The following is a 12,737-nucleotide window of genomic DNA, read 5'->3' as shown; positions in this document are numbered from 1 at the left end:
AGACAACTCTGGAAAATGCTCGTAGTTTTAACGGATGCTGATGTTTGTCCTTTTAAAACATATACCTACAAATTGCAAAGCGACTGTTAAGCCCATGCACTTCTATGTTGAATAGTTCTAGCAAGTATTTTAAGAGCAATACATATTTTGTCAGGTAACAGAATTTAATTATTCTGTAGACCTACAATATATAATTATTTATAAAAATGTGAAGGGTATTATAAAACTTGTTAAATGGTGAAGCAGGAAAAGTAGTATATTCAGTGGTCTTCTTATGTTAATATGACGAACCAGTATGTTCTGTATGTCACATTTGTCTTCATAGGTGAGGCATAAATCCTCAAGGAGAGTGTATGCTATGAAGCTTCTGAGCAAATTTGAGATGATAAAAAGATCAGATTCTGCATTCTTCTGGGAAGAAAGGGATATTATGGCTTTTGCTAACAGTCCCTGGGTTGTTCAGGTATAATGATATATTATTATTTTAAAAATATTATAATTATCAAGTAGTTGCGTTACAACACTGCATGACTTGCAATTACATGTTTTAATTTGTAGCCTTTCAAAAGTGCTTCTTGGCTGTATTGGTCTGTTAGGGAAATATATTATTAGAATTAGAAATTCTGTACACAACAAATAGCAGATGCTGCGCTTGGTTCAAAGCTGTATTTTGTCATAACATTTACAAGATAAGCTATTCTGTTTATTATTAAAACACTTTGCCTGATATATATTGGTGAGCCTGCTCTGCAGTAATTCTTTGAGGCATCCAGCAAACAACAAAAGACATGCTTTAGACACAGCTTCTGTATATTCTAATTTCTGTGTATATTTGACTGCGAATTATGCCCACTCTGTTTTTTTTTTTCCCTAATGTCAGTGTTAACTCTGACAGTTTTTGGGGAGACATTGCTGCCTTTGAAGTTCATAAGGAGCATGTCTGAAGTAATCATCATGCATTGTGTGTGCACATGTTAACTTGTTCATTTAAACTATTCTTACCTTTAAGCCTGTAAGTGCTTTTGTTAGCTTAGAATGAAACAAAATCATTTAAGATTTACCTAGATTGAATAGGTAAATACATTACTATCTGCCTGGGAGTACTTTTATGATTTTCAGGAAGTGTTAAGTTAGGAAACTTAAACCTACTTGCACTACTCATGTTGAACAGAGCATGGACAACTGTAAGGCAAATGTTTATACTTAATTGTTTAAAATTTAGTCTCACTTTCTAAACAATAAATTAATTGACAATAGAATAATAAATATCCAGTTACAATACAAAGAGAATTGGGAAGATGTTTGCAATAAAGTAGTTTCCTGTTTACATATTTGTCAACTAGCATCCCAATAAATAAGGAAGCAATTTGTCCTCTTAGGCAATGAGCATTCTTTGAAATTATCTCAAAATTTATTGCACCAAATTCACTAAATTTGTAGCCAGGACTCTGCTTCTTCTGTTCTAATACAAAGGGACAGAAGATCTGGCTGATGTTTACTCTAGAGATTGATTCCTTTTTAGGTCTGCTGGTTGATGCAAAGTTTCTGCAGTAGTTGTTGCAATTCTGTTATTCTGTAAGTCAGTTTGCACAGAAATTCTTGATTTCCAACAAGCAAAAGATAATTAGAACATTCAGTTACTTGATTTTTGTTTATTTTTACAGTTATTTTACGCATTCCAAGATGACCGTTACCTTTACATGGTGATGGAATACATGCCTGGTGGGGACCTTGTGAATTTAATGAGCAACTACGATGTTCCAGAAAAATGGGCAAGATTTTATACTGCTGAAGTTGTACTTGCGTTAGATGCAATTCACTCAATGGGTTTTATACACAGGTGAAAAAGAAAAAAATGTTGTTACATAGTGTTATTTTATTCCTGGTGCTGTCAGAATGACTTCAGTAATTGTTTAAGCAGTTTTAGAATTTATTATGTTACTTCTTCATTATAATTTCATAATTATTCCATCTTACAACTTCAAAGAGTCTTATCATCAGAAACTACAAGTCTGAGGTGATACAGTCAAAGTCACGGTTTTCAGCAGGCTGATGTTCCTCAGTTTGGGGGGTAATAACATTGTCTCACTGTATCAAGACATACAAGAACTAAATTGGAATGAACATGTCGGCCCCGAAACAGTTCTTTTCATGAGAAAAGTCTGGTTTGGGAATTTGATAGAAGGAAGTTCTGTTAGCAATTAGTAACTCTCTGCTCTGCATTTGGAGCCTCAGCTGGCATCAGTGACAGGTTAAAGAAGACTCTGTGAGCAATGTGAGGAAAACCTCGCAGCCACATATTTTCTTGTAAGGTGCAAGATGGAAAATTGAGATGCAGAGCAAAGGGATTTGGCTCTAAAGTGAAATGTAGTTACTTCTCCAATAGGTTGAGTTTTCTGTTTGATATTAGAACTTCTGTCTGCTGTTAGCTTTCATTTGTATTAACTAGGAACAGAAGAATATATTTTTTTCAACAGAAAACACGAGAAGAATTTGAGAAGACACAGTATACAAATTCTCAATTTGTATTTTGGCTGGAAGATCAGTGTTAACACATCAGATTTTGTAAAAAAGCAAAACAAACTGCTAATCATTGCTTGAGTAGGACCTAGAGTGTCATTATTTACGTAGCTGTGCTTCATCTAATGGATAAATTGTCTGGCTCAACAAAACATTTGTAGGTGTATATTGCAGGTTTGGAAAGTGGGTATTAGAAGTTAACAGCAGTGAGGATTTTCTTTCCTGAAAATTTAGATTATTTTGACACCAGCAGATTTTTTTAGAATTTGTTTTTCACTGGAGTTAGTCTGCTCAAATCTAAGGAATGAAAGGAAACTGATGAAAATGCGGGCGACCTAGTGACAAAGGACATGGAAGTGGCTGATGCTGCCGCCTTTGCCCCAGCCTTTGTTGATGAGGTCAATTTCAGACCTCTCAGGCCTCTGTGCCTAGCGGCACATCTTGGGACAGTAAAACATTACTGTGGCAGAAGAAGATCAAACTGAGTCCCCATTATGCAAACTGGACATACACATGTCCAGGGTACTAGGTGAGATGTACCAAGAGTCATGAGGGAGCCGGCCAGTATCCTTATGATAATACTCTCTCTCACCTTTGAAAGGTTGTGACAATTGGGAGGTTCCTGATGATGAGAAAGAAGCAAATGGCACATCTGTCTTGCCCTGAGAAGTGCAAAGAGGGGAGGAACGGCAGCCCAGTCTAAGGGTGGTCTTTAGGAATCTTATAAATTCTCAGGAAATTTGATTCCAAGCAAGTAGATGGGAAGCATGCCTTACCAACCCAATCGGCATCTTTGTTGAGATGATGGGCGCCTCTTATGAGGGCAGAGCAGCATGTTTTGTTTGTCTTGACTTGAGCAAGTTTTTTCATGTAGCCAGATTGGAAAGATATGGTTTGAATAGGCAGAACAAAGGGTTATGCTCAATAATACCATGTCCAGCCAACAGTCAGCTACCAGTGATTCCTCAGAGGTGTCAGCACTATGTTTTCATCAGCTGCTCAGTGGGTCTTTGTAGAAAAAAGTGGAGCCAGACTTGAAGTTGGACACTGACAAGATGAAAGGCAAAGAATGACACAAGTTGCAGCAAGGGAATGTCTAGCTATTCATTAGGAAATATTTTTTCACTATGAAGGTGGTTGAAGAACGGAAAAGAATCCTAGAGAGGTTGTGGAATCTCCATCCTTAAAAAAATTCAGATCATGACTGGATTTGACCCAGAGGAACCTAATATAACTTTGATGTTGAATCTAACTTTGTTAGCTGTACTTTGATCAGGCAGTTGCACCAGGAGTCCTACAAAAATACCTACCAATCAGAATTATTCCATGAGGATACTGATACATTTCCACTTCATTTCACAGTTATAGCCAGAGTTTTCCTTTGAGGTCCCAGAAATATACTTTCTCCTGAAATTCATGTTATGCTTTCTGGATAATAGTTTCCTGATATTATCCTGCTTCAGTGTACTAATAACGTTAAATGTGCTGAACTTTACCAGTTACTTTATGAAGACTTCCTGTCTATAACAGAAGTACTCTGTGCAAAGGGCATAAGGCAATAGTCCTTTTGAGCCACAGAAAATTATTTGTTCATATAAATGTAATTCTGAAAATGGCATCCATTTGTTCCCTCAAAATACGAATGGTACAGAGAAGAAAAAGTGTTTTCCAAGTCTGTTTGAGATAGCTAACTCAGAACCAGGATGTTGTGTTTTTTTCTGTAGCTGGATCCTAGCAGAGAGGTACTTCAACGAGTGAGTGTTTTTTTTAGAACTTGACATTCAAGACTGATTTATTAAATCTGGTGACTTAAGACTGTATTCCCACATCCATTTTAATTTTTTAAAATGTTATAGTTCAGCAGTCTATGTGTTGGACATGATACTTGGAGAATGCAGAAAAAAAGGGAGGAAATGGTGGTGCTTTCGTGTTGGTGTTTTTCCTTGCAATGTTGCATCTGAAAAATAGTTGACTTTTATTGTTTTCATAAGTTGATTTATTAACTTTTAAACAAATATACTTTTCTCCTTTCAGAGATGTGAAGCCTGATAATATGCTGCTAGATAAAGCTGGTCATTTGAAACTAGCAGATTTTGGTACTTGTATGAAGATGAACAAGGTAAAATTTTTCTTTTCTGTTTGTGAAAGGAAAACATATTTAAAAGTGAAAAGAAAATGTATTGAAAACTTTTTAGCTAGATGAGTCGGAAGTTTCAGTCTGTCCCCATTACTGTTCTTTATGCATCCTATTCACTGGCAGTGTAGAAGGCAGAACTGGTTCTTGAAGTAGGGTCTGTATGAACTTCTGTACCGTTTCCTGGAGAAACTTTCTAAAATCAAGCTGTTGATTGTCTCTAGAACCTCTGGATTTTTTCTTTAAGTCTTTGGTTCTTGAAAGCTAATGTGAAGAAGTGAGCTTATTTTGACATAGTGTGTCAGTAATGAAAGAGTCAAAAGCTGTTGTACAAGTCCCTGAATCCCAGTTGTGCTTATTAGCCATATATTGGCATAGCAAAAGGGTAAATCTGAAGGAAACAGTAAAAGAATATAATAAATTATTTATTTTTAAAAATATATCCTGAGGTCTTTAAAAAAAATATATTTTGAAACAGTATTTCATGTACTGCGAAGCACTGTTGTTCTCTACACGAAACTCTGATCTGTTTGTGTCCGCCTAGACATTTATATGAGGAAACAAACTGAAATATGTGGTGCTTAATAGAGTCTGTGTAATATGTACATTGCGTTCTCAGCATATTTCAGAAGCTTTGAATAAATCACTGTGTTTAGCTGCTTTGTCATAAATAAAAGGCACCAGTAAAAACCAAGTGCAGGTTATGTGTACAAATTCAAGGAGTTGCTGCAAGTCACAAACAATCCACTTCAGTGGAACAGGTGACACAAAATTTGGCTTTATTTTGACTTAATACTGATTTATCCTTGACTGATTGTGTTCTTAAAAATGAGGAGTTTTGAAATGTAGAAAAATATTATTCTAGCATTTAAGCTGTAAGTGCCAAAAAAGAAAAAATATTACGAATCTTTTACTGTATATTAACATTACAGAAGTAAACTTGTGTCAACAACACTTGACGTTTTGTGCTGTTTTAAACAAAACTAGCTGAGTAGTCTTGAGCTCAGTCTTGGGTTTCTCTAGTCTTTTGAAAGAGAAAGGTTACTCTGTGGGAGAGAAACTGCTCAGCACAGGAGCTTCATTTAGGTGCATTCTGTATTTGCTGCAAATGCGGCACTGCATTTATATTTGTTACATTTATGTAGTTATATATTTTTATGCAAGTTTTTCTACTGACCCATTTCAGGAAATGGCTTAGGGTTATTTCAGAGGTGCCTGAATGGCACTGGAAAGGGGCACATGGTTGCAGCTTCAGCATTCTAGATGCCAGCTCCAGTGTGACTGATCTCTGTTCTGCCAGCCCGTTCTCGGGGAGCATGAGGAACGTCAAATGTTCTTCTCACCTATTACCTGTTATAAAGTCTGTCTACTTAGAGTTTCAAGGTTTTGTCTATGTTTAGTCTTCCTGATGTGAAGTATATCGTGCTGGAGGTGAAAAGTTTGCGCTTCAGCTGATCCTGGCAGCAGAATCCCTGATGTTGACCCATTTATGCCAACAGAGGAGCTTTCCCTGTTTTACAGTACAACCTGTCAGTATATGACACATTTATACTGGCACCACCAGGAGCAGTGTTTACAAGGCCTAGATGCACTTCTGATTACTTCTTGGATATTAACTGAGGTTTTTAAAGTACCTTTCACTGTGTTTGACAAATGTGGTGCTTTGCTCTGTATTTAGTAGCTTAGAATTTAAAAAACTTAAAATACCCATTCAAAAAAGAACATTTGTTGACAAAAGCTGGTGTTGATCTGTTGATGTTGCTTAGGCTGCATGAAGTCTTGGAAATGGCTTGCAGTTTTGGATCTTACATTTGGGCCTGGCTGTTTTCCTCCTCTTTGTAGGAAGGCATGGTACGATGTGATACTGCTGTGGGAACACCAGACTATATCTCTCCTGAAGTACTGAAGTCCCAGGGTGGTGATGGTTACTATGGGCGAGAATGCGACTGGTGGTCAGTTGGAGTCTTTTTGTATGAGATGCTTGTAGGTGAGTAATAGGATAATCAGAATTGACTGCACCACTTAACTAGTCTCTATGTTAAAATCACTTTTGTTTTAGTGGTTTAATTTGCTACTCTTCTGATGTAAGCTGTGGTTTACTGATTGTCATATTTACAGATATGTTTTTGAAATATTCTCTCATAGTTCTCAAACGTTTGTCCTTACCTCTTGTTCACTTAGTTGCTTATATTGTTGCTTATGTAGTTCAAATATTAGAAATACTTTTGATCTTCTTTTTAATTTTTGCATTGCTGCTTTTTTAGGTGATACACCTTTTTATGCAGATTCTTTGGTTGGAACATACAGTAAGATTATGAACCATAAGAACTCCCTTACTTTCCCTGATGACAATGACATTTCTAAAGAGGCAAAAAACCTTATTTGTGCCTTTTTAACTGATAGGTAAGATTTAAACTTAAAATGAAAATAACCCTTCACTGAGATAATTTCTTCTCATGTTGAAAGAACGTATGTGTTTATTTTGTGGGGGGTTTCTAAACTGCTCAACAGAATTGAGTATTTGGGAGAGGAGTCACCGATGGTTGCTGCTTCTCTTTATGGTGGTAGTATGTATACTGGGGGAAAGGAAGTCATGCTATTATGGGTATGTTTACCTTATAAATTTAGTTTAAATATGAAGTGTTACTTCTTAGTAACAGCTCCTGTTACCTTGGTCAGTGTTGCACAGTGTTGAGGAGCATGCAAAATAGGTTCTTTCTGGATGAAGCTAAAGCAAAAGGTGCATTTCTGGAGTGCCTCCAGCTCTCAGTGGGCATTCAGGATCAGGGTAGAGTCAGCCCAAAGGAAGCCCACCTGAAATGTGTGTGTGTTAGGTCTGTTTCACTTTGTGAGTACACTCCTGTTGTACCCACACTAATTAATAAGAGCATAATGTTTGCTTGAGAACAAAGGAGGGGACCTGCTGCATTTGCTGGGCGGCATGGTGTTCAAACAACAGCATGAGCTCCCAGAAAAAGAGGAACTTAGCTGCTGATTGATGGAAACAGTAGCAGCAGGACTTCTTATGGACCAGACTTAAAACCAGACTGTGTTCTGAAATGTAGCTACTATGCTATAGATATCTTTGTATGATAACTTCGAGATATGTCTGTTTCTTACCTTAGTTTGAGAGGTAATTCTTTGTGGTTAGATTATGCCTTAGAATGAGTTTTTCCTTCAAAATAATATACGTAATCTTCCATGATTAACCAAAACACTCTTTAACAGGGAAGTGAGGCTAGGACGAAATGGCGTAGAAGAAATTAAACGGCACCTTTTCTTCAAAAATGATCAGTGGGCTTGGGAAACTCTCAGAGATAGTAAGTATAATACTTTTCTCAGAGACAGTGATCTGTCTTATGTATTATGTTAGCAAAAGGACTGCTGTATTTCTTTTTAATGGTATTTGAAGTTTTATTTACTCTGTACCAAGGAAAGAGATTTCTTAGACACAAAAGAGAAACTTTCCACCCCAAATTCTTGATTGTGTCACTTGAGTAACGTAACAGTCATTACTATACTGTTCTGCTTTCTTTCTAGCTGTAGCACCGGTGGTGCCTGACTTAAGTAGTGACATTGACACTAGTAATTTTGATGATCTGGAAGAAGACAAAGGAGAAGAAGAAACATTTCCCATACCAAAAGCATTTGTGGGCAACCAGCTTCCTTTTGTAGGATTTACGTACTACAGCAACCGTCGGTATGTATGCAGAAAGCAAACTAATGGTGTGTTCTTTTGTCAAAAATGTTTGTGACTTTAACCAACCAGTATTTAGATACAAGCCTTTTCAGATTCTTATTAATGATTCACTCTTTTGACACTTTGATAATGATAATCATTACTGCTAGTCGTCACAACCTTAAAATATCACATTGAATTTGTGAATGTCTTATTCTGCATTAAGCATATTATCTAATGGTGCTGCAGAAGCTAAGCAAGAAAAATGCACTGTTGCTGCTGCTAAGCAGAGCTGCCTGCAGAGCGCTGAAATATATATATAGAGTCACGAATCTGGGATATGTGTCACTTTGTTTTACTGCGAATTACTATTCCTGAGATGTATATGAAGACTCTGTACTTTACATCAGTGTTTCTGCATGTGGTAAATTAAACCTTGGCTTACTAGAAATATTTTCTACTTGTCTGTTACCTGCTTTGTAACTTTTTTTTTTCCCAAAGTACTGATCCACTGCAGAGTGAGATTGTGATGCTTTACAGCTTTCGTTGCTGCTTAGAAGACTTTAAATTACCTCAGTTAAAATGATATTAATTCATACTTTTAACAGTCATTATTATTGTAGGCACTATAGATAGCTATAGCTACATTAAAAAATCTTGATAACTTTTTCTTACTTTGAAAGCTGCTTTTAATTGTGGTGAGTGTCAGTGAGGTTTCAAATGGGCTAAAACTTCTAGTAGACCATATCAGATAGAGACTATTAGTTTTAATAGCGTTTCTGGACAGGAAAGCCTTAAAGGAAATAAATCTCATTTTTGTCCTTGGATAGAAGAAGAACCGCTTTTCCAAGCCTGTGGTGAAATTCTTTCCATCTCTGCAAAGAGTTGGATTTGTTGTTGCTTTCAGCTTGGTAAAGTGTAGAAGGATTTGCAAGCTTTGCATGTGGTTTGTGTGAGTTCAGTAGTTTAGGAATTTCACCTACTGTTCTGACTTAAAGTCTGTAACTTAAAGTCTTAATTTTTGCCTTGCAGGAAGATTTTGGAATGTATTATCAAGAAGGTGAATTAGCATACAGAAGCTTGTTCATAACAGAATTTTTTTTCTTCCTTCTTGGGGGACAATATAGGGAATCTAGAGAACTGAGTGGCTGTGTTTTGCCCTCATTGAAGAGCTCTGCTACTAAGTATTATCATGACTTTGTAGGCTTGCTAGAACTAAAATGCTGCCCTAGAATGTAATTTTGTTCCATAACACTCCACTGGTGTGATAGTCTTGAAAAGTCTGAAGTGACTGGTCATACGTACTTGCTAAATCCTCATTTTTGTTCCCCTTTTGTACTGAAGATAGTTCAAACATTTTAAAGTGAAAATTAAGAAAAAAATGGCGCCTTTATCTCCCCACCTCCTTCAGTTTCATCTTATTGATATGTGCTGCAGTGTTTAGTATAGAATACTTTCTACAGCTGTAATCTCGCAAATAGGCTGTTTTATTATTGAACTTCACCTATAACACAGATTTTGGAATATTAGCTGAGTATACTTTGCAACCCTATCTGACTTGGGCGTTCTGTTCTGGATTCTGATGGAGCTGGTGCTGTGCCTGTTTAAATATCTCATTCTCACTGCTCAACAGCGCTGGTGTGCAAAATATGGTGGCTTCTTGTACTCAAGACAGTGAGCCCCTTTCTGTAGGGAACTGTTCCATTTCCTCTTTGTCATTTGATTGTCTGAAAGCAGGCTTGATGCTGAATTTGGCCATGGCTTTGGAGGTGTCTTTGATTTTACCCTCCTTGATCTTTTTGAGAGGTTTTTGTAGATGTGAAAATATGCATGTGAAATGGAAAAGAAGATGTGTCCATCTTCCTCAGGGCATGCGTTGGAGGGTTTTTCCTCACGTACTCTGGTGCAGTTAGAGATGCTTTACATCTCTACATCAGTTATCAGGCCAAGAATATCACAGCAAATACCAAAGCAATTTGAACATAGTAATTTGTATTTATTTACCTGACTTCTCAGAATCATGACAAATAGAAATTTGTGGTATTTTTAGAAAGCACTTACGTAAAATAAGAACGCTGGCTTCAGGGCAAACTTTTTGTGTGGAGCTCTTAGTAACTTTGTTGGAAGTTACACAGTCTCTGCAGAGTTCACTTCATTGCTGCTACTTGCTGCATAAGTGCCTGCGTAAATATTTATGGGATGGAAGCCAGTGAGAGTGTTGTAACCATGGAGAGCAAAGATTTTATTAATGGTTATTAAAAAAAAAAGAAAAGTGGTTGTATTAGTATTTGGCAGAAATCCTTTTTTTGGAGGTCTTCTACTGCAGTTTTCTGCTTTGCCCTTTACAATAAATTATATGAGGTTTTCAATTAAATGTGATGAAATCTTACAGTATAATAAATACAGAAATGGAAAAATCCGATTATGTTACTTTTTGTTTATCCACGTTTTGGGACAAAAAATCCGGGGGTTATGTTTTAGGATGATTGTGCTCTGTGTTTTGATAACTTTGCTTTTAAACAACTCCTAAAATAAAACTTTAAAAATGTCTTTACAGGTATTTAGCTGTTTCTGCAGAAAATTCCAATGATAACAGAACGGGCTCCAATGTGGATAAAAGTGTGGTATGTTTCACTAAGTTTCAGCTTTATTGGATCCTAGCAAAGAATCTATTGCATTTATGGGATTAAACTGTTAAAGTTCCAAATGTCTCAAATTATTTTAGTGCTTGGAATATGGGAAATCAACTCATAAGTTTTAACAGTTTATTATGGACTGCCTGTTAAAGTTATGGGAAAAGCAGAATTCCAGTCCTTCATATAGCATTGGGTTTCCTGAATTGGGATAAAATAGCTAAAACTGCATACTCTTCATGTGGAACTGTATTCATAGTTTTTATCTTTAGAAGTATCAAAGTGTTTTTGTGGTATTTTTAGAGGGCCTTATTGATCCCAGGTGTACTTTGGCTTTGTGGCAATCACGGAGTCTGGATGTGAGTGGGATGGGAAGTTTGGGCTTTCCAGCAACCTGCCAGTTTAACTCTGGAGCTGGACTTCTGTGAACCAAGTGGAGGTGACAGATAATGTACCCAGCTTGGGGATTCTCTTCCTTCCCAAGGCTGCCCCACAAGCTATTGGGGATTTGGGCACTGCGTTTGGAGCTGCGTTTATAGAGTAGTTCACCTAGCACAAAATGGTCAGGAATTCTTTCAGTTACTGCTTCCCAAGCTTCTTGGCAGTCAGGCTTCCAGGAAGGTAAGCTGAGGTGTTGGAAACAAGGCCTGCTTGGATTCTGTCTAAGTTCTGGTGTAAATCAAACTGTTCCCTTAGAATGGTCCGATATTTTACAAATTGCTTTTCCAGAAGAAAACACTGTAAAAACATTGGTAATTAATGCTAAAAGAAACCTTCTTGGCTTTGACTATGGTTTACTTTGTTGGTATTGTGTTCTGTTACATTTTCCATTTAAAGCAGAAGAGAAGCAGATACTGATGCATGTTCCCATTTCTCTTAAACATGCAATATAAAGTTTTTAATGACATATGGTATTACTCAGAGAAAACTTGTAAAGGTCAGGGCAACTGATTATGTACTTTATTGGGCTAACTGAATTTATTAAGCATTGAAGTGTCTTCATTACTTTATGTATGTTGTTGTGTTTCATAAATTTTATTCTCCTCATAAGCATTTGGCTGTTGATATGGTAAAATTTAAAAAACAGCCGGACTTTCAGATATTTGCAGGTACTTAAAGCTGTGTGTTGGCCTTTGGTTGACTCTGAAAAGAGTTACTGAATGGACGTGTAATAATTAGCATAATACAGGCACTTATATTGTAGTTAAAGATCTCTCAAGAGTCCTGTCTGCATTGTCAGGTGTATTTTGAATGTCTTATCATTTTAACAGTTTTGGGAGGTGAAGCTCTGGAAGGATATAGTGATACAGAGAGGTTTAAATAAATGTTAAGAATTTACTACAAGGTATTTTTACCCTACAGTTCTTTCTCAGCTGTTTTTCTTTCATTACATGCTGCAATGAAAACGGTAACGTTGACACATGGTTAGCAAATTAATTAGTTCTGGAAATATAACACGAGATGTTACCTGGTCTGTCTGCATTTTGGCATAGTACTGAGTGTCTTCTGGGAGGAACTGAGTGCCAGAAGTTTCCAATAAATTAATTGCATTTTGGAAGTGTGTAAACTTCACAGAATTAGGCTGTGAAGTTGGAGGAAAAGTGAATTCAATGTCCTTTGATTGAATTTCAAACCTCTTTGAAGATCTGATGATTTACTTTGTCTTAGTGCTACCATAACCACCTGTAAACAGTCCAGATATTAAGAAAGAGATTAACAGATTCTTTTGTACTGGGTCTTCAGTTTCCTTCATTGTTTAGGGTGCAGAACC

General features: G+C 36.7%; 1 protein-coding gene across 4 annotated transcripts in view; it reads left to right on the top strand.

The window, feature by feature from the left end:
* ROCK1 (Rho associated coiled-coil containing protein kinase 1) overlaps nt 1–12,737 on the top strand; it is an 85,719-nt gene that overhangs the window by 35,583 nt on the left and 37,399 nt on the right. For all 4 annotated transcript variants that reach the window (XR_010470490.1, XM_065053303.1, XM_065053302.1 and 1 more), the window contains exons 4-11: nt 326–463; nt 1,665–1,840; nt 4,555–4,639; nt 6,497–6,641; nt 6,919–7,057; nt 7,883–7,974; nt 8,195–8,354; nt 10,891–10,957. Coding sequence is in view for 3 of the 4 variants with exons in the window: in XM_065053303.1 (XP_064909375.1) it covers nt 326–463; nt 1,665–1,840; nt 4,555–4,639; nt 6,497–6,641; nt 6,919–7,057; nt 7,883–7,974; nt 8,195–8,354; nt 10,891–10,957 (1,002 nt within the window). In the remaining variant the exon portion in view is untranslated. The remainder of the gene's footprint in view (nt 1–325; nt 464–1,664; nt 1,841–4,554; nt 4,640–6,496; nt 6,642–6,918; nt 7,058–7,882; nt 7,975–8,194; nt 8,355–10,890; nt 10,958–12,737) is intronic.

Source organism: Columba livia, chromosome 2 (assembly GCF_036013475.1).
Source record: "Columba livia isolate bColLiv1 breed racing homer chromosome 2, bColLiv1.pat.W.v2, whole genome shotgun sequence".
Classification (NCBI taxonomy): Eukaryota; Metazoa; Chordata; class Aves; order Columbiformes; family Columbidae; genus Columba; species Columba livia.
Note: the sequence above shows the minus strand (reverse complement) of the source record. Positions and strands in the feature narration are given on the sequence as shown.